The sequence below is a fragment of the Terrapene carolina genome, unplaced genomic scaffold (genome assembly GCF_002925995.2).
Source record: "Terrapene carolina triunguis isolate 2854851 unplaced genomic scaffold, T_m_triunguis-2.0 Scaffold42, whole genome shotgun sequence".
In the NCBI taxonomy this organism is placed as follows: Eukaryota; Metazoa; Chordata; order Testudines; family Emydidae; genus Terrapene; species Terrapene triunguis.
Genome location: NW_020664393.1, coordinates 18937251 through 18958777, shown reverse-complemented (window position 1 = coordinate 18958777; position 21527 = coordinate 18937251). Strand labels below are relative to the sequence as shown.

The 21527-nt window shown below is 45.9% G+C and overlaps 1 protein-coding gene across 1 annotated transcript in view; it reads right to left on the bottom strand.

Annotated features, from left to right (window-relative positions):
* Positions 1-21124, bottom strand: part of MDN1 (midasin AAA ATPase 1) — a 174321-nt gene extending 153197 nt beyond the window's left edge. The window contains 3 exon segments of the mRNA XM_029911939.1: positions 716-940; positions 3386-3612; positions 20934-21124. Coding sequence (XP_029767799.1) covers positions 716-940; positions 3386-3612; positions 20934-21032 — 551 coding nt within the window. The 5' untranslated portion in view covers positions 21033-21124.
* Positions 21125-21527: the final 403 nt, after the last annotated feature.

Sequence of the window (21527 nt, the reverse complement as noted above, 5' to 3'; positions counted from 1 at the left end):
AAAAGAGGGTGCGGGTGTGTGGGCTGGGGGGGTGCCCAGGGGATGGGGGGGGGGGGGAGTGAGGTAGTGGAGGGGTGTGTGGGGCCCACAGAACCAAGATACCTACATTCCCCTCCACCCAGTGCTCAGCTGCAGGGCACCCCCCAGCCCAGACACTCGTACCCAACTCTCCCCAGAGCCCATCCCCTGGGCACCCCCCCAGCCCACACACCCGCACCCTCTTTTCCCCAGAGCCCAACCATGGGGCAATCCCCAGCCCACAAACCTCCACCCCCAGTGCCTTTACTCCCCCCTAGCTTCTTTACTGTCCCGCTGGCGGATGTAGTGTGGTACAACCCTGCCCTTCCTCACCGTTGGCCAGAGCTGGGTCTCCCAGGACCTCTCCCGTTCCCAGGAGAATGAGGACCAAGCTGGGAAGTCAGAATGTGCAGAGCCTTCAACCCCACCCGGGCTGGGTGTTCTGCTCACTGTGAGCTGGGCTCTGCAGAGTCCAGCGGCCCTAGTGACAACCAGCAGCCCCAATTCTGCAGGGGAAACATGGACTTCTGGGCAAATTCTGCATTGCGCAGTGGTGCAGAATTCCTCCAGGAGTGGCGCATTCTTTGTCTGGTATTGCTGAAGGTTACTCTCATCTTTCCCCTTAAAAGTGAAGGCTGCTAGGAGAAATTCAGAACACTTGTCCTTGAATGGAAAAGATTTTTGGATTTAAACTTACCAGCGGACCAAAGTATCATGACTCCTTAGCAGCGGAACACACACACTCCAGTCCCACAACTCCCGGAATACAGACTGCTCTTGTTGGAGGAATAGGTAAGCAGCCTCCATGAGATCCCGTAACTTCATCCGTCTGCGCCCATATCGGACTGTGTTTGTATCAGAACTTTCCAGGAAGAGTCTTTGGAACACTGGGGAAGTATCCTTAAAATATCTCAGAGCAAACCTTAGAGAGAGGTAAGTGGAGACATTAAACTAGGCAAATGTGTATATCCAAGTGTGTATATCCAGAAAACAATCTACAAAAGAATTCTAATCCACAAAAGTCCTTAAACAGTAATTGTTGGTACAATGTAAACCAAATGTAAATTGAAGCCTTGTCTACAATTGGAAATAGTACCATTTTATCTGAGCAAGGTGGGTAATGTAATATTCTTTACTGAACCAACTTCTGTTGGTGAAACAAATTTTCAAACTACAGAGAGCTCTTCTTCAGTTCTGGGAAAGGTACTCAGAGCATGACAGCTAAATACAAGGTGGAATAGACTGTGTAGCATAAGTAGTTAACATATTCCATCTTGTATCTGTTCCACCTTGTATTTATCTATGACACTCTGAAGCCTTTATCTACACTTAAAACGCTACGTAGACACAGCTGCACTGCTGTCGCACTTCAGTGTAGACACTTACTACAGCAACAGGAGGGATTCTCCCATCGCTGTAGTTAATCCACCTCCCCAAGAGACAGTAGCTAGGTTAAAGGAAGAATTCTTCCATCCACCTATCACTGTCTGCAGAGGGGGTTAGGTCAACATAGCTACATCTCTCAGGGAGGTGGATTTTTCACACACCTGACAGATGTAGCTAAGCTGGTGTAAGTTTCCAGTGTAGACCAGCCCTGACTCCCCTTCCCAGACCTGAAGAATTCTTGTAGCTCAAAAGTTTGTTTTTTATCACCAACAGAAGTTAGTTCAATAAAAGATATTACCTCACCCACCTTGTCTCTCTAATACAGTAGAACCTCAGAGTCACAAACACCAGACTACGAACTGACCGGTCAACCACAAACCTCATATGGAACCGCAAGTATGCAATCAGCCAACAGCACGTGCGCGCACACACACACACACACACACACACAACACACACACCAAATAGAGTACAGTGCTGTGTTAAATGTCGACTACTAAAAAAAAATAAAGAGAAAGCAGCATTTTTCTTCTGCATAGTAAAGTTTCAAAGCTGTATTAAGTCAATGTTCAGTTGTAAACTTTTGGAATAACCACCATAATGTTTTGTTCAGAGTTACCAACATTTCAGAATTATGAAAAACCTACATTCCCGAAGTGTTTGTAACTCTGAGATTCTACTGTATCCTGGGAACAACACTACTACTACTACCATCACACTGCAAACAACCATGTTAGCAGTCATTTGTCAACAGTCAGTTTTACTGACTAGTGCTGATTATTCAGATTACAAGGACAAACAGTGGTCAGCACCAGTTCCACTAACCCGTGTTAACCTCTGGTCATGAGAGGGTTAATTCCAATTTGCTGAACCAGTACTGACCACTTTTATTTAGGTCTAAATTTGGATTTAGGAGCCTAATTTTAGATGCATAGTTTTGAAAATTTTTGCCAATGAATAATTTTCACATAACACTCTACCATGCACGCCAGACATTTTTCTATTTCATTTCAATCATTGAAAAAGATGCATATTATGTTAGACATTGCCAGACATTCATTTAAACATTTCCTTTAATTTAAAACCTTGGGTTTTCTCAGTCAGAGTTTCAATTCAAGAAATGTCCATTACCACGGCAATAAAAATATATGAAAATACCCACTCTTTCTCTCATAGCCAGAAGATCCATCTACTGACCAGCTACCTAGTACAGGAGTGAGCAAACTACGGCCCGCGGGCCAGATCCGGCCCCTTAGGGCTTTGGATCCGGCCCACGGGATTGCCCCCTGTGGCGCCGCAGGCCCCGCGCCGCTCTCAGCAGCAGCCAGCAGATCCCATTGGCCGGGAACAGGGAACCGCAGGCAATGGGAGCTTCGGGGGAGGTATCTGGAGGTGCGGCAAGGGCAGCGCACGCAGAGCCCTTCGCTCCCCCTCCCCCAGGGGCTGCAGCGCTTCCTGGAGCGGCGCGGGGCCGGGGACAGGGCAGGTGTGCAGGGAGCCTACCCTGGCCCTGGTGCGTGCCGCTGCCACTCCAGAGCCGGAACCCCTCCTGCACCCCGCCCCCCATCTCCCTGCCCTAAGCCCCCTGCCTTCCCCGCGCACCCCAACTCCCTGCCCTGAGTCCCCATGCCACACCCCTCCTACACCCCAACCCCCTGCCCCGAGCCCCCTGCTGCACCCCGCACCTCTGTGCACCCCAACCCCCTGCCCTGAGCCCCCTGCCGCAGTCCGCACCCCTCCTGCACCCCAACCCTCTTCCTTGAGCCCCCCATGCACTCCACACCCCTCCTCTGCCCCAATTCCTTGCCCTGAGCCCCTTCCTGCACACCGCACCCCCTCCCACACCCCAACCCCCTGCCCCGGCCCTGCATACAATTTCCCCACCCAGATGTGGCCCTCGGCCCAAAAAGTTTGCCCACCCCTGACCTAGTATATAGTGAACAAGTTCAAACATCACACAAGCAGACATCACATCACTTACGGAAGCACATCAGGGTGGTCACCAATGAGCTTGCTCATTGCTACACAAAGCCTTTCATGCAGATCATGGTTGATTTGACCACCAGCATTAATGGCTTCTGCATTTCTTTCCAGTAAATCCAGCAGGATTGGTCGAAACTGACGACCAATCAGTAGAGTACATTCTTTATCCACTAATAACTGTGCTAAGGCATTGAGAATACACTGGCGATCCTGCCGAGTCCAGATCTGGAGGAGAAGAAAGAGGAAAAGGACAATTAACAGTTACGATCACATCAAAAATGAGTTATCATTCCAAATCACATTTCAGCTACCTATGTCGCCAGTCAGTTTTAGACTCAACCAGGAATTTTAAACAGAAATCAGGCAGCACAACAGATAAGTAGCAATGGCGGAGGTAACAGGAGGTGGGGAAGGATAGAAGGGCAACTTCCCGTACTCCCCACAGCAGCCTTTACAGGTGTGTATGGTGCCTTTTCAATCAACTGGCAAAACGAGGTATAATGACACAAATTTTCACACTGGGCTGGAGAGCATCATAACGGAACGGAGAGCCAGGGACAAAACTAAATGGCTCTAAGACCCTATGTGCCAACTTGCAACATTGAGAGTGGGGAGCCAGACCCAGCCCTGTGGGACAGGAGCCGCCCCTGCTGGGTGAGTGCAGGGCTGCCCACCAATAGCCAATCGTATGTCACTTACTCCCCCCAAATCCCATTCCAGAACCTGGGTTCCGCCACTGATAAGCTATATATACACATAAATACTTGTACTTCAGGGCACCCTCTGCAGTCACACCACTGTCACTGGAAATCAATAAGGAGCCTATTCCACTACGCAGCCTGAAAAGCATTTATAGCAATTATAAAGAAACACCACTACAACCTCGAGTTACATGCCTGTTTATTATTTCTTTTTAAGACACCAAACCTTGACTCAGTCATGCTATAAACGATGTTATTTCCACATTTCTGATAGTGTTTAAGGTACACAACACTTCTGAGAAAAGAAATTTTTTATGTGCAGTTTTGAAAAATATTTTCAACTTTCATGCCCAAGGGACCATTTATACAAGAAAATGCATCACAAATTCTGCAAAAGAGAACAAATAAGACCCAGATTCACTCTCAACACCAGTGCATTCCCATTTGCTTTATGTAAAAAAAACAACTAGTCTTTTCTCCAGTCTTTGTTCTGCAGCCTACTGCTATTATCTCCCAGTCATAAAACAGTTCTTGTGGAAACTTATCTCCCTTCTTGTTCAAGGTTCTTTGTGCCTCTGCTTAGCCAAACATAAAGCAGTATAAATACATTCATACACCACTCTTACCGCTTACTCCAAACAACACAATTTGTCTTGACCAGCTCCTAATATACCATTAGTTTTGTTTTTGTGAAACTCAACACTGAGTTTCCCTCACTTCCTCTCAGCTCTCACAAAAGAATAAACCTAGACACGACATACTTTTCTCTGACACCAGCTAACTATTTTTATTTTACAGGTGGGTTGAACCAATTGTTTTATGTTCATCAGGGACATGGAAGAGTCTGGTCATTACAGAATTTAAAACAGGTGCCCAATTTTGAGTAGCAAAACTATTCTATTATCTAGCTAAATGGAAATTAAAAGGAACAGTTATAAGGGTGAAATGCCTGAAAACTGCATCAGACTATTTAAAAACACCATAATAGAGGCTCAAACTAAATGTATATCTCCTACACACATACACACCCCCAAAAAAGCAGTAAGAGGACTTTAAAAAAAAAAAAAGCCACCACGGTTAAACAGCAGAGTAAAAAAGACAGAGGCAAAAAGTCATCCTTTAAAAACTGGAAGTCAAATCCTAAGAAGGAAAATAGAAAGGAGCATAAACTCTGACTACTCAATCCTTAGCTACTCCAATAAGACAGCTAATGGGGTGCTTATTTTGTTTCTGAGACAATCCTTCGGTTCTGCAGGTAATGAGGTAAAATTTAGGCTGCCAACTAAGTAAAATCTAGGACCTCCATGTCAAATGTAAAAGTATAAGGCAGGCTAAGAGAGAATTGAAGAGCAACTAGCTAAGGACACAAAAACAGCAAAAATGCAATTACATCAGAAGCAGGAAGCCTGCCAGTCAATAGGGCCAGTGGACAACCGAGGTGCTAAGGCGCACTCAAGAAAGACAAGGCCATTGCAGAGAAGCTAAATGAATTTTTTGCATCAGTCTCTACTGCAGAGGATATTGGAGAGATCCATACTTTTTAGCAGGGTGGATAAAAATCAATGATTTTTAACAGGCTGAGTGGATGACAAAATGACACATGAAATTCATTGTCGATAAGTTCAAAGCAATTCATATTGGAAAGCATAATCCCAACTATACATATAGAACCACAGGATCTAAACTAGCCATTACCACTCAAGAAAGAGATCTTGGAGTCATTCTGGGTAGTTCTCTGAAAACATCTGCTCAATGTGCAGCTGCAGTCATAAAAGCTAACAGGAAAGAGATTGATAAGAAGACAGAAAATATCATAATGCCTTTACATAAATCTATGGTACACCCACACACTGAATACGGCATGCAGTTCTAATGTCCCCATTTAAAAAAAAAAAAGATATAGTAGAATTGGAAAAGGTACAGAAAAGATAAGCAAAAATGATTAGGGGTATACAACAGATTCCATGCAAGCAGAGATTAAAAAGATTGGGACTGTTCATCTTAGAAAAGAGATGACTAAAAGGGGATATGTTAGAGGTCTACAAAATCATGAATGGTATGCGGAAAGTGAATAGGGAAGTGTTATTTACCCCTTCACATAACAAAAGAAATAGGGGTCACCTCATGAAATAAGCAGCAGGTTTAAAAACAAACATAAGCAAGTACTTCTTCACTCAATGTAGTCAACTTGTGGGCTCATTGCCAAGGGATGTCCTGAAGGTCAAAAGTATAACTGGGTTCAAAAAAGAATTAGATACATTCATGTAGGATAGGTCCACCATCTGATATTTGCCAAGATGATCGGAGAAGCAACCTCATGCTCGTGTCCCTAAACCACCAAACACCAGAACTGCATATGGAACTGGCCACTGTCAGAGACAGGATACTAGGCAAGATGGACCACTGGTCTGACCCAGGATGGCCGTTCTTATGTTCTTTAAATGCCAGATATACAGATGCTTAAACATAAGAGAAACAGAATATGATCCACACAGTAAAATAGTCTCTAATTACCCAGCTATTGTACATCAGTATCTGTAGTGTAAGCAATTTCACAAGAACAAGCAATGTTTTAATCAATGCATAGTCCTATAGGACATATAAAACTGCTTCTCATAGCTCACACTGACACTGGGAATGTTCTTGTTCTATAAAAAGATCATAACTTAAGTATGTTCTCAGGACATATGGAGGTCTTAATAGTTTCACATATGATGCTACTAATAAGAGGGGATTTTTACTAAAAGGTAGCTGTAGAAAGTTATACTTCCATGTCAAAAATATTACTTCTCCTGTGAGCGGGCAAGTGAAATCGTTTTTCATAATCATGGTAATTGGTAGAAAGAAGGTTTTGTACCTTAACTGGTAAATCTTTCCCAACAGTTTGGAAAGCTGTTTTAAATCAGAATCATAAAGGACAGCTCCACACTTCCCCTAGGAAACCAATGTACACACATATATATAAACGTGAAGGTGACACTAAACAGCACAGCTACGATTGAGCATTAAGGTCCAAAGCAAGGTGACAGACTACTAAGGCCAGCAACAGGTGAGTGACACATGGCCCTCTGTCTCTTTTCCATCCAGCACAGAGAGCATGTTTACCAAATGCACTGTTCAGAGGATACTGGTTTAAACTGAGTCACTCGGAAGACATAAGTATTGAGCAAAAGGATCAAAGTGCCTGGGACTGGTCAAGTTTTGAGGGGGCAGAAGAGGTCAGAGCAGCAGGGTTCCAGGCCTCACTGCTAGGCATTGGACTGACTTATTACTGGGATACCAGGCCTCCAGGCCTGAGTGGTGGGAAGGGCCTTTTTGATAACTGACCCAAGGGCTCTGAAACACCTCCCCAAAGGAGAACAGGAAGAGTCCTTCTCTGCTCAGATCATGTTAGCAAATTCACCTCTTCAATCCATTCCTCATAGAAACAAAGTGGGGGGGGGGGGGGGGGGGAGGGGGGGAGGTTAAAAAAAAAAAAAAAGGCACCATGGTCCAGAATAGGCACAAGCTTCTAGCAGGATGGAGACAGGCCTCTTCATTTTATACAGAGCCACTGTGTGATATATCACATGTAGAGCACCTAGTTACTAAAGTCAAAGGCATTTCAGAAAGGCCCATAGATAGAAATTATGGTCTCCCCATCTGAGATACAATCAAACATAGGTCATATTTAGACAATACGTTTTGGTCCTGTTAATTGACCACCAGGTCATTTGAGTTAACACACACCTTTTTAAATGCTAACCTAGACACTCCACAAATGCATGTGGTTTGCTTTAAACATTTGTGTTCTGAAACAAACATCTGTGGAGTGTCTAGGTTAGCATTTAAAAATATGCTATTTTAAATTAACTGATAATCATTTAACTCAAGTTAAAACAGAAGCACAAACTATAGTCTAGACTTACCCTTAGGGTTACAGTAGGAAGAGGCTGAGTTTGAGGCCTTGGCTACACTTGCAGATGTACAGCGCTGTGAGTTAAACCTGACTTCGTACAGCTGAGTAGGGAAAGCACTGCAGTCTGTCCACACTGACAGCTGCCCAGCGCACTGTCGTGGCCACATTTGCGGCAATTGCAGCGCTATTGGGAGCGGTGCATTATGGACAGCTATCCCACAGAGCACCTTTTCCCATTCTGGCGCCGTGGGTTGTGGGAAGGGGGCGTGGGTGCGGGGGATTCTGGGTGCTGTCCCAATGCCCCGTGATGCATCGCTTCGCATCCCAAAAATCCCTTTGTTTCCGTCCACCTTTGGCGCCACCTTTCAACGGTTTCTGTGCAACGCGATCTGTCTGCGGGAAATGGAGTCCAAACTGCTGAGGCGTATGCTGACGAGTCTCGCCAGCACGTCACGTTTGGCTGTCAAACTATTCCTTAAGATCCAAAGTGACAGTGAGAGTGAGGGTGAGGAGTCCGACAATGCTATCGAGCCGCGTAACGCGTACGACACGAAATTGCTTGTGGCATTCTCGGACACGCTCAGCACCGTGGAACGCCGCTTTTGGGCTCGGGAAACAAGCACCGAGTGGTGGGATCACATCATCATGGAAGACTGGGATGACGAGCAGTGGCTGCAGAACTTTTGGATGAGAAAAGCCACTTTCATGGGACTGTGTGAGGGGCTTGCCCCCACCCTGCGGCGCAAGGACACGAGATTGAGAGCTGCCCTGCCAGTGGAGAAGCGGGTGGCTATTGCAATCTGGAAGCTGGCAACTCCAGACAGCTATCGGTCGGTCGCAAACCAGTTTGGAGTGGGAAAGTCGACCGTTGGAATCGTGTTGATGCAAGTTTGCAAGGCCATTAATCGCATTCTACTCAGAAGAACCGTGACTCTGGGTAACGTGCAGGAAATAGTGGATGGCTTTGCACAAATGGGGTTCCCTAACTGTGGAGGGGCGATAGATGGGATGCACATTCCTATTCCAGCACCACCCCACCTAGGATCCAAGTACGTTAATCGGAAGGGGTATTTCTCTATGGTTCTCCAGGCGCTTGTGGATCACCGTGGGCATTTCATTGACATTAACACAGGCTGGCCCGGAAAGGTGCATGACGCAAGCATCTTTCGGAACACTTGGCTGTTCAGGAAGATGCAGGCCGGGACTTTTTTCCCAGAGCGGAAGATCATGGTAGGGGAAGTTGAAATGCCCATTGTGATCCTTGGAGATCCCGCTTACCCGTTAATGCCGTGGCTCATGAAACCCTACACAGGGAGCCTTGACAGCAGCAAGGAACGGTTCAACTACAGGCTGAGGCGGTGCCAAATGACTGTGGAGTGTGCCTTTGGCCGTTTAAAGGGCTGCTGGCGATCTCTGTATGGGAAGCTGGACTTGGCCGAAAACAGCATCCCCGCGGTTATATCCGCGTGCTGTGCCCTCCATAATATTTGTGAAGGGAAGGGTGAAAGCTTCACTCAGGCATGGACCTCCGAGGTTCAACACCTGGAGGCTGAATTTGCACAGCCAGAGAGCAGGGCTATTACAGGGGCCCAGTGCGGGGCTGCAAGGATTAGGGATGCCTTGAGGGAGCAATTTGAAGCTGAAAACCAGCAGTGGTATCTGGTGCCCTGCACAAGAGTGAAGTGCAGTAGTTCCAATCTTTAGGAATCAGTGTCTGCTAAGCAGACTTGCAGTGCCTGTTTATTTCCTGGGCTAAGGAGTCTTTTACTTTATGCAATAATAAAGAATGTTTTCAAAGCCAAAGAATCCATTTATTGAAAAGAAAAAAAATTTATTGAAAAGAAACAAGGGGGTGGAGTAGGGAACAGTACAGTCACAGATTCGCGTGTGTCCTGTCTGGTGTGCTGTGCAATGAGTACTGCACTTCAGGACAGCTATACTGCATGGTGATGGGGTTGAGTGCAGAGGTTAAGGGTCATGGTTTTCAGGGCTGGGTGGTGAAGATACTGGTGTTGGAGGCAGCGGGTGGCGTGAAGAACACAGAAGTTGGGGAAAGTGGGTTGGAGGTGACAGTGGGGCACAACGGAAAGAGTTTTGGGACAAGGGCTGTGGGGGGGGGGGGGGTGGCATTTGCGGTACTGCTCCTCTTTCTGCATGGCTACCAGCTCCTGGATAGCGCCTGCTTGGCGCTCCAGGATGCTTATGAGCCTATCAGTGCTTTGCCGCCGGTGCGCTGCGTTTTCCTGGCGGATCCTGCTTTCTCTCTCCCTCCAGTTCTGTGCTTTCTCATTCTCTTTAATAGATTGCCGCATCACTTCTTGCAGCATGTCTTCTTTGCTTTTTCGTGGTCTCTTCCTGAGTCTTTGCAGTCTCTGAGCAGGCGATAAGAGGGACGGCTGAGGTCTCAAGGTTGATGCAGCTGTATAGGCAAAATGCAATATTTAACAGAGGCAGCATTGTTTATACCAGACAGAGTAATGATTCCGCCCCGCACTTGAGGAGTAGAAAACACACAGGGTCTACACAATAGCATAATTTTCCCGTCCGAAACAGAGCACACATATCCTACGGGAGCCTCAAAATGGTGAGTAAGGGGGACTGATTGTTTCAGGACTGCACTGTCCTCTTTCTTGCCTTGGGGAGAGCCAACAGCTTCAGGGGGCACCTACACTGAACACTGTCCCAACATTTTCCACAGGAGTTCGTCCTGGACGATATCTCGCTGCTGAGGGTGACCTGGGAAGCAAGGGAGGGTCTTCTACTGCAATGCGGCTTCCGCCCTGGCCCATATGCAGCTTGCCTGTGTGCAGCAATGGTCCCCCCGCCCCTCGCAGCACAGCGGCGCAGACACGTTAGCCTGGCTGGAACAAGGACCACGGTGGCTCTCCCGATAAACCTGCGCAAGCGCATAGCACACATTCTGGATGAGACATTCGAGGAGATTACCGAGGCCGATTACCACAATGTGATAAGCCACATCAATGCACTATTCCGCATCTAGGCATGCATGCCTAATCCTCCTCTCCCAAAGAGCCCGCACTGAAAAAATTCCTTCCCGAAAAAAAAAAACGTTTACCGGGAACCTGCTCTTCTGTTTGTCCTCCACCAAGTACCGGCCGCTGCGACTGGCTACCTTCCTTCCACCTGGCTCGAGAAGAGCTCCTGGCTGCATGGCTCCAGGGATTCCGGGGTGTCTCCATCCGGCCCACCACCATCACTCCCGTTTTCCTCCTCCTCCTCCCCCCCCCACACCGGCTCTGAAGTGTCCATGGTGGTGCTCAGAGTGGAGGTGGGGTTAACCCTAAGTATCGCACCCAGCTCTTTGTAGAATCGGCAGGTCACGGGGGGGAGCACCCGAGCGGACATTTGCATCGCGGGCTTTGCGGTAGGCACTCCGCAGCTCCTTCACGTTAATCCTGCGCTGCAGGGCGTCCCGGTCATGGCCCCTTTCCATCATGTCCTTTGATACCTTCCCGAAGGTATCGTAATTCCTACGGCTGGAGCGCAGCTGGGACTGTACAGCTTCCTCCCCCCACACACTGATGAGGTCCAGCAACTCACCATTGCTCCATGCTGGGGCTCGCTTGGCGTGTGGAGGCATGGTCACCTGGAAAGATTCGCTGATAGCACTCCACACCACGCCAGGCTGAGCAAACAGGAAGGGTTTTTTTAAAATTCCCGGGGAATGTAAAGGGTGGGTCACATGGTTGGTTACCTGAGGCCAAGACAGTAGAGTTTGAACTGATGACCAGAGTGGCTAGAACAGGCATTGTAGGATACTGCCGAATAATTCTGGAGGCCATTCACAGCGCATTGGGCGGCCACACTGGCGCTGCAGCGCAATACTTGCTATTCCTCTCGAAGAGGTGGAGTACATGCAGCGCTGCAACCACGGAGATACAGCGCTGCAAATGCCTTGCCAGTGTGGACGGGGAGTGAGTTACAGCGCTGGGGGAGCCTTTACAGCACTGTAACTCGCAAGTGTAGCCAAGGCCTGAGTTAAGTTAGCCAACCTACGCTAAACTGGACCTGAAATTGACCTTTTTCCTAATGTAGATATAGGGTAACATCTTTAGCTAGTCACGTTCTAAGCTCAAGACCGATAAAATAAGCTGAGGTGTTAACCTGCATACCTATGGAAGAGGTAGAGTTCAGATCAGGCTTAGCTAGCATGTGTCAACTAAGGCTTTGTCTCCACTAGCACTTTTGTCAGTCAGGGGTGTGAAAAAAAAAAAACACCCTCCAGACCAACGTAAGTTTCACCAACAAAAGCGTCAGTGTGGACAGCGCTATGTTAGCAGGAGATGCTCTCCTGACAACGTAGCTACTGTCACTCATTGGGGGTAGTTTAATTATGCTGGCAAGAGAGTTCTCTCCCACCAGCATACAGCGGCTACCCAGGAGACCTTACAATGGTGCAGCTGCAGCGGTACAGCTGTGAGGTCAGTAGTGTAGACACAGCCTAAACCTGGCCTAGACTCAACCACATTTCCTAATCAAGACAAACCTATAGAGAGCAAAGAGTACATTCTACTGCCTTGGAACAGGCAACTTCCTGATAGGCAATAGACTATTTAATATGAGGACAAAGACTGGGGAGGACAACAGTCCCACCTAAACTAATATCAAGGATAACAGATAACATGGTCACTCCTGTGGGCTAGATACAAATGTAACAACTGCCATTTTCTAGCTCTAAAGGCTTGTGCCTAATTTAAACTAATCACAAGTCTACTGGAAAGGAGAGGGTCAGGGGATGAAGAAGCATAACTGCACCGAGGGCAGATGAAAATAATCTTCAGCTGCCTTCATACGAGCAAGGATTGACAGCCAAATTGCGCTCCTAGCAGTTTTATGTAAAACACTATTTCCTTGTTCTAAATGTTTTGTGCAGTGTGAAGTTGTGTCATTTAATTTGAATGCTAGACTTTCATTTGACCTGGAGATTCAATTGCAGGTTTGTGTTGTCCCACATGAAAAGAGAACATGTGCACACTGCTCATTCTGTTTGCGTACAGATCCCATATTGTCCTGAGGTGAAGGGCATTAAGATGAATGGTGGGCAAGTTAAGTATCAGAAGTTTATTTCCAATGTAGAGTTTGATTTGGAAAGCATCGGCAGACTAGGTTCATAACACCAGAGAGCAGCAATCACAAGACAATCTGATGTTATGAGAATACATATAATAAATTGTTAGAGATATTTCTCTCCCAATTCTGAACATATATCTAGCAAGTTATTTTTATTTCTGTACTGAAGGTTAGCACATGCATGTCATGGTAGCTCACCATATTTATCTTTTTAAAAAAAGGATCATTAATTTTTTTGTGACTAAAGTTTTAGTGGCTTTACAGGTGGTAGCTACAGCCATCTGCAAAGTCAGACAGAACTACTCCTGTCTCACATACACACCTCCCTCTTGCATGATACATGGGAAAAAGCTAAATACTACCAAGAAATGGGCAAAAAGAGTGAGATAAAACAATATGCACAACTACAACCAGGCAATACCCTGAATGATATGTGTAAACACAAGGCTTGTTAGAGCCCAGTAAAGACCAAATATCTTCAGATTGCTAGTGTTTAAAGAGACTGTTGCAAACCACACATCTCAGGGATGGAGGTTTTTTCCTCCTCTGCAGGAGCAGCTTCTTTATTAATAGAATCACTCACAGAAGCCACAGCCGAGCCAGAGAGGCAGAAAGAGCTCAGCACTGAGCATAAATCTTTGCTACATGTTATGTGATTGCATATCTGGTAGCTAAATCTTTTTGTTTGTTTTAAAGCTTAACATTTTAAGGAGGCAGTTTGCCCCAGTTGTTAGGGCACTGGACTGGGTCTCCGGAAGCATAGGGTCTATTCTTGCTCTGCTTTGGCTTGCTGGGTGACCTTGGGGGAGTCAGTTCACCTCTCTGTTCTTCAGTTTCCTCATCTGTGAAGGGAGTAACGACAATAACTCATTGGGAAAATGATTGAGAGCTGCAAATTATTATTTTACTAAAAGATCGCTCAATTCACATACATCTGAAAAATGAAAGTCATAATGCAAGATAACAAGCTAGTATAAGCTTAAAGTAATCCAAAAGAATCAACCAATTTGAGAACCAGAATCTAGTGTCCCAGATGTCCCTTAAGACTCTCTCAAATGTTCTCCTACTTGCTGCTTAAGCCATAACTAAATAGAGAAACTGCACAAAGACTCAGAACTTTCAATTCAAGTTGCTCAGTTCACAGAGTGATGAAAGACATGGAGAAAAAAAGAAGGATGTTGTGTTACCCTCCTGCTTGTAGTTTAACCTTCACATTTCTGAACTGTAGCCACAGAAACCACACTGCCACAAGGAGCCAAAACTACTTTCTCTAATAAAACCAGCATTTGAGACTGCACCCATGAAAATCCAATGTTCTGATTCAAGAGAGTTTGAAGTCCAAATATTTACTGCACATTAAGGACAATAGAAAATTTATGTCAGTTGTGACAGTAACTTTTCCTATATGGTATGAACATTCAGGCTGAGTATTTTATTGTGGCAGGTGCTCAAATACTGGTGATAATGCCTATTATGCTAATTCACTTTTACATTGCTACTGGACCAGGCTGTATGTAAACATTACTAGAACAATTAAGTTTGATTTTTTTTAAACATAGAAATTGAAGATACATTTTTACATGGATGCAGCACAACTCTGGGTCTACACTTAAAAAAGTTATATCGGCTTAGCTATATCGATCACTAGGTATGGAAAAAAAATGAAGATGCAGCTATATTGACAGAACTGCGCTGCTCTCAACCTATCTAATATCATTCAAGAAGGTGGTGTTCCTACAGGCAAACAGAAAAATTCTTCATTTGGTGGTAGGCTGCATCTACACAAGGGGGCTGTGCCAGCAAAGACTCTGTAGTGCAGACATAGCCTTAATAGGTAAGGCTAGTGCTTGTGAAAGATATCCCCTTGACACCAATGAAAACTGAAATCCTCTATTCACAGAGTAAATATGACATGACTAGCAGCAGTGAAAAGTTCCCCCTACCTTTCCTTACCAGCCTTTCTTGAACCTACTCTAGCTAAAGCAGTGGTTCCCAAACTGGGGTTCGTGAACCCCTGGGTGTTCGCAAAATGTTACAGGGGGTTCTCGGGAAAAAAATCCCTAATGGTGGACAGAGCTGTCCCTAGGGACCCCGGGCAGCACGGGGCCAGCAGCCCAGAGCCCCTGGATTTCCAAGAGCTAAGCAGATCAAAGCAAGCCTATCTATCACACTGAGGAGATTTAAACTTCAAGACTCCTTATAAGAAATGGAAAAGGAGGTGGATATTTTTTGCTGTTTTTAAAATGAAATAGGCAGCTAGTGTTGTTTTTAAAATTATTATGAAGAACAAATTTAAGCTTTGTTGTAACGTGCGTTGTTTGCCTGGACTGCTCAAGACCTGAATGCTTGTGTAGGAGGAACTCTGAGTTGACTTCTTAAATACCTTCCTGCTGTTTCACATCTGATACTCCTTGATGAAACATAGGAACCTTGTCTTATAACAGGCTTATTCGAAGTGATACAAGCTACGAAAGTGAGATCTTGGAAGAGTGTTGCCGTTTTCATAATGTAATAAAAATACTGTAATGATAAATAATTAATAATAAATAGTGTGTAATAATCATGTCATAAAAACAAATTGTGTATTTCCAAGATCACTGCTTTTATAATTTATACTCAGGTAAAGGAGAAAATCCCTGGAAATATTCATTTTTAGGAGGGGGTTCGCGAGACTTGACATTTTCGTGAAAGAGGTTCACAGGTTGTCAAAGTTTGGGAACCACTGAGCTAGAGAAATGGTGGGAAGGGTCATTCTGTTGCCATGACAATTCAACCCTTGGCTTCTCACAGAGTTGCCAACAAGAGTGCCAATTGTGAGGGTGCTGCATGATATGGATCCCCCACAAACAATAACTGTACTAAGCCAAACTCATTTCATCTAGTCCAAATAAATTCCTACAACATTCAGTCACTAATGTCCTTCTTAGTGTAGGCACCACGTGCCTGTAACCACACTAATACCTTTCATTTTAGACTCAAATTAATTGCTGCCCCCCACAAACATGGGGTTTGCTTGCATTACCCAGAAATGCCAGGTCAGGAAATTAAGATTGGTTGAAATTTTGGCATGATTATTTTTCTTTAGCCGAGACACTATTTATACGACTCATTTAAGCATGAACAGCAAAACCCCTTATAAACAGAGGGAGAAGCTTTAAACACTTATTTAAAATGAATCCCAAAATCAGGATTCTCTTCCCCAAATTACTCCTGGGGGAATTCTGTGATAAAATTTTAAAAATTCTGCACGCAGTATTTTAAAATTCAGCAAAATTCTGCATATTTTACTTGTCAAAACAACACAGCATAATCACTTCAGTTTCAATTATTTTAGTAATTTATTTCAAAATACCTGTCAACAAGTATGTCAACAGTATAGACAGCAGCAAAAAAAGACTCCCCCAGGAGCAGAGAATTTAAAAAACCCCTACGACAACCCAGTTCCAGTTGGGCGGTACTAGAGGGGGCTGTGTGGGTCCCCCAGAGCCCAGACTCCTGCACTCCCATTCCCCCAGAGCCCAGCTGCAGGTTACCTCCCAGCCCAGGTACCAGCACCCCCAGAGGCTTTATTCCCCTCAGATTCTTTACTGTCCTGCCAGGAGATGTGGTGCGGTGCAGCCCTGCCATTCCTCACCCTTTGCCAGAGCTGGGTCTCGCAGGCCCTCTCCCATCCCTGGGAGAATGAAGATCAAGCAGATTGTGCAGCCTCCAGCCCAGCCAGGTTGGGTGCTCCGCTCACTGAGAGCTGGGCTCTGCAGAGTCCAGCGGCCCCTGGTGGTGGCCAGCAGCTCTGCCGCACCAATTCTGCAGGGGAAATGGGGAATTCTGCAAATTTCTGCATTGTGCAGTGGCGCAGAATCCCCCCAGGAGTACCAAATAGATTTTGGACAAGTCCCTTTGACAATGATTTATGAAATACTAAAGGGACGAGGAGAAGGGAGCCAAACAAGAGTATTGAAGTTGCAGAACGATACAAGTAGCATGTATCCTGTATATAAAGCCATAAAGGTATAATATATTTAGCAAATTAAAATGATGAACAGAACGGATGGCTGGAGATGATTGCTGTTGAGTGGCCTAAGCCTAATGATAAGGCACTAAGTTCTCGGAAACTGAAGGTTCAAAGCCTGGCAATACCACCACCGTCTTTCATCTCGCCAAAAGAATTAACTACTATCCACCAGGGTTCTACCACTGGCCCCTGACCTATAATCCATCTTTCTATCAGTTTCCAGCAAGCAAGAGTAATAAAATTGAAGCTCACCTTCTCCTAAAGCTACAGAAAAAAGGACATTCTCTCTTCCAGGTCTCATACTATTTCACTGGCCTCCTGGCTGCAGTCAGAGAGAGATGGACTGCTCTGCCTCTTCCTGCTACTCTACCCTTCCCCGCTTCCATTTCTCAGGTCTTTCTTCCTCATGAATAACTTCAATGTCTTATTCCACTGCTTCTCATCTGTCAGATTCAGCTCCCAAATGTATCATTCTGACAGTCTTGTCAATTTCCTACAACATATGACTTGGTAGCTGAAGTTTTTTACTTTATTAAGAGGAAACTGGTTTGATGAGAATGACTCTGAACTATGTCAGCTCTTGAACTCACTGCATGCTTTTGCTCCAAGCCTACAAAGCAGATAAAGTTCAGCTGCCAGAACGGCTGCATATCATTGAACAAATCAGATAGTTCAGATCAAACGTCGGCATATGATAAAGCAATGGCGGAAAACAAAGTGGCGGAATTATAACCGATACAGACCGCAAGCACACCAAAAGCTTTTTTCCTGGTCTCCATGCTGTGTATGGCCCCAGGTGAAACAGGATAACCCTTGTACGCACTCTGGATGGCAATCAACTTTTAATTGACAAAAAAGAAATGCTTGATGGACGGGACATTTGAGTTTACTTCTCAACTACCCTTCAGATATCCCTGAGGAAGCAATGAATGCTCTTCTACAACACCCTTTAGAAGAAGGGCCTGCACCAGCCCCTACCTCAAATAAGACTATAGTCAAGCAGATGTCACAAGGGAAATCAACTGAATAGATGCCATTCCAGCAGAGCTGTACAAGCAGGCTGGCTACTATATTGCAAGGCACCTTACAAGGCTCTTCCATATTATATGGAAGCAAGAGTCAGTACCACAGGATTTCAAGGATGTCAACATTGTTCACCTTTATCAGTTTGCCTTATCACCCTTAAGGCTTTTGATTCTGTAAAGTGTGAGGGATTCCGGAAACTTTTGTTCATCTTTGGATGCCATGCAAAGTTTATTTCTGTCATTTGGTCCTTCCATAATGGGACACTGGTCAGAGTGGTGGAAAATGGCAAGATATCGGACCCCTGTCACTAATGGCCCCAAACAAGGCTCTGTGCTTGCTCCCATACTCTTTTCCATCCTTTTTTTGGCTATGCTTAAGCATGCATTTCATAATACTGACAGAAGTATTTATTCAGTTCTGCACCAATGGGAAATTGTTTAATCTGCAACACTTCTGTGCTCACACAAAAGTGGCAGCTTTACTTATTATTTACTTTTTACTTTTATTTGTTGATGACTGTGCACTAGTTGTTCACTAGATTAATGACATTCAATTTATAACTGATCACTTCGTTCATGCAATTAATTGCTTTGGTTTCACAATTAGTCTAAAAAAAACTGAAATACTGTATGAACCTGTGCAGGGAGATGTGCATGTCTACCCATTTATTAAGATCAATAACACTCCTCTCAATGCTCCTCTTGTTACCTAGAGAACATGCTGTCTAAGGCGAGCTCTGCATTTGGGAAGTTGCCACACCACCTACAGAATGATAAGGGCACCGAAATAAGTGATAATCAAAATATCTATCGGGCAGTTGTGCTAACGACACTTCTGTATGGTTGTGAGACATGAACAACACATTGCCCCATTCCAGGAAACTCAATCAGTCCCATTTGCCTTCGGTCTGTTAGAAGGGTCAAATAGTGGATCAAGATTCCTAATACCAAAATCCTCAATTGTTGACAGATGTCCTGCACTCAAAGCATGCTCATAATCGCTCAGCTGCATTGGTCTGGGCACCTTATTTGTATGGCTGACTCAAGAACACCCAAGGCCATAATTTATGGTCAGTTAAAACAAGACAGTCACTCTCATGGTGGCTGGTACAAATGATATAAAGATACATTGAAGTCAAACCTGAAAACATGTGAGGTTGAGCCCAGTAACTGGGAAGCAGCAGCCCATGACAGAGCAAGGTGGTGGCATGTTTGTCATGTTACCATTAACTATTTTGAAGCAATATGCATCAACACCTTATGTGAAAAAAGTAAACAGCACAAAGCAAGAAGACAACAGTCCGCAATAGTCACGGACAATTACTCAGTTTCATGTGCTATCATGTTCGCAGTTCTTGCATCCATCTGATCTCCCACATACATGTTCACTTATAGTGTTGGCTAAATCCTTGCGAGTCAATTTCACTGTCCTCCTACTAGTGCTTGAGAAAACTGTAACCACCAATGACTAGCGCTGTCTAAAAATAAATAAGACTGCAAATCATAGATTCACAGTAGGAAGGTTTTTCCTAACTGTAGCAGAGAAAAATCATTTTGAAATAAAAGTTTACACCCTGAAAAAGTTTGATGGTTTAGCCTCCCTCACCCTCAGACATCAGGAACATTTCCTACTAGGCACTCAAATGGAAAAGTGTAGTTTGAGCCCTGTGTGTGTGTGTATATATATATGCTGTTTAAGTGCTTTGAAACTTCGGTCACGAAAGATACTAGAATACATAATTTTCCCACTTTTATATCCTCTTCCAACACCTTCCAACTGAAGACCTCCAAATGTTTCACAGACATAAATGAATTAGACCTCAACATCCCACAACGTAGATAAGTAACCCTACTTTTTAACTAAAGAAACTAAAGCACATATCAGAGGGGTAGCCATGTTAGTCTGAATCTGTAAAAAGCAACAGAGGGTCCTGTGGCACCTTTGAGACTAACAGAAGTATTGGGAGCATAAGCTTTCGTGGGTAAGAACCTCACTTCTTCAGATGCAAGTCAGAGATCCTCTCCAGATCACACAGCAAGTGGTAAAGCTAAGAATAGAACCCAGGACTTCCTGTACTTTACTTACTAGACCATACTCCCTCTAATATTTACAGAGAAGAGAGTGAGAGAAAAATACATCCTGAAGTGTAGGGGACTGAAGCGGAGAAACTGAGGCCCAGATCCTCAAAGGTATTTCAATACCTAACTCCCTCTAGCTTTCACTGTAGGGTAGATTCATCTCCATAGGCCTGGAAGACAGTGGAGGTTAAAACCAAGAAGGAACAGTTTATTGTCGATGGGGATATAGTATAGACATGTCGGAAGGGGAGCTCCCATGGATCCAACTATAGAGGCCAGAAGAAAAAAAAGATCTAACTATGCAAAGCAGTAGAAAAGATGGTTTGTCCTTTCCCCATTACGGATACACCTGGGTGAGCAGATAGGGTTGGACAAGCATTGCAGGGTGAGAGCCAGCAGGAAACAAAGATGGAGGGGCGATGGGGGTGCGTGGTGTTCTCTGCACAGGGTGCAGTTGTCCGTTGCTCTCCGGGGCAGACGCTGGGGCAGGAGGGAGGGAGATGGGCGGCAGGCGGGGGGAGGGGAGGTCGTGTCTTTGGGGAGGGCAGTTCTGGCGAAGCAGACGAGGGGTGGGGGTGTTTCAGAAGGGGGGGGCTCCCTTCTTCTCCTCCCGAGCCCCACAGCGATAGCCGGATGACGCAGCAGGCGGGAGCGGAGGGAGACGCGGGCTAGGAGGGCTGCCCAGGGAGCTGCCCCGTGCCCCCGGGAGCTGCACTGGCGCTGCGCGGCCACTCGCTCACCTGCTTGGCCAGGAACCTGCCCAGCTCGCTGCTGCTCTTCTCGTTCCGCTGCGCCACCAGCTGCAGCGGGCCGGCTAGGCGGAGCCGCAGGGCCTCCATCCCCCGCCGCGAGCTCCGGGGTCTCTCGTGGAGCGGGGAGGGGCGCGCGTCCCTTTGGAAGCTCCGATGCACCGCGACACGTGGGGGACAAGAAGAGACGCGCAGCTCGCGCTAGACAAGCTTCCGTTTCTGGCAAAACGTCACCAACCAGCGCCGTTGAGAGAAAGGAAGTAGCCTCGGGTCCCCAGCCGCGGGGCCGGTGGAAAATTACGTGTCCCAGCATGCAACACTCCCTCGTGAGCCGAGCGGCCACTCAGAAGATCGAGCGCTGCATGCTGGGATCTGTAGTTTTCCAAGGGGCTCAACGGGAGCAGCAGCAGTTCTATTTATAGCATCGGGAGCTGGGGCGAGTCTTACCCTGTCCCTTCTCTGTGATCACGGATACTACTGCTCTGTTCTGCCCGGGTTCAGCGTTCAGAGCTCGGTCCTGCCAGGTGCCAAGGCACTGAGTATGACACTGCAGCTACATGGGCAGCGAGGAGACAGCAGGTGTAG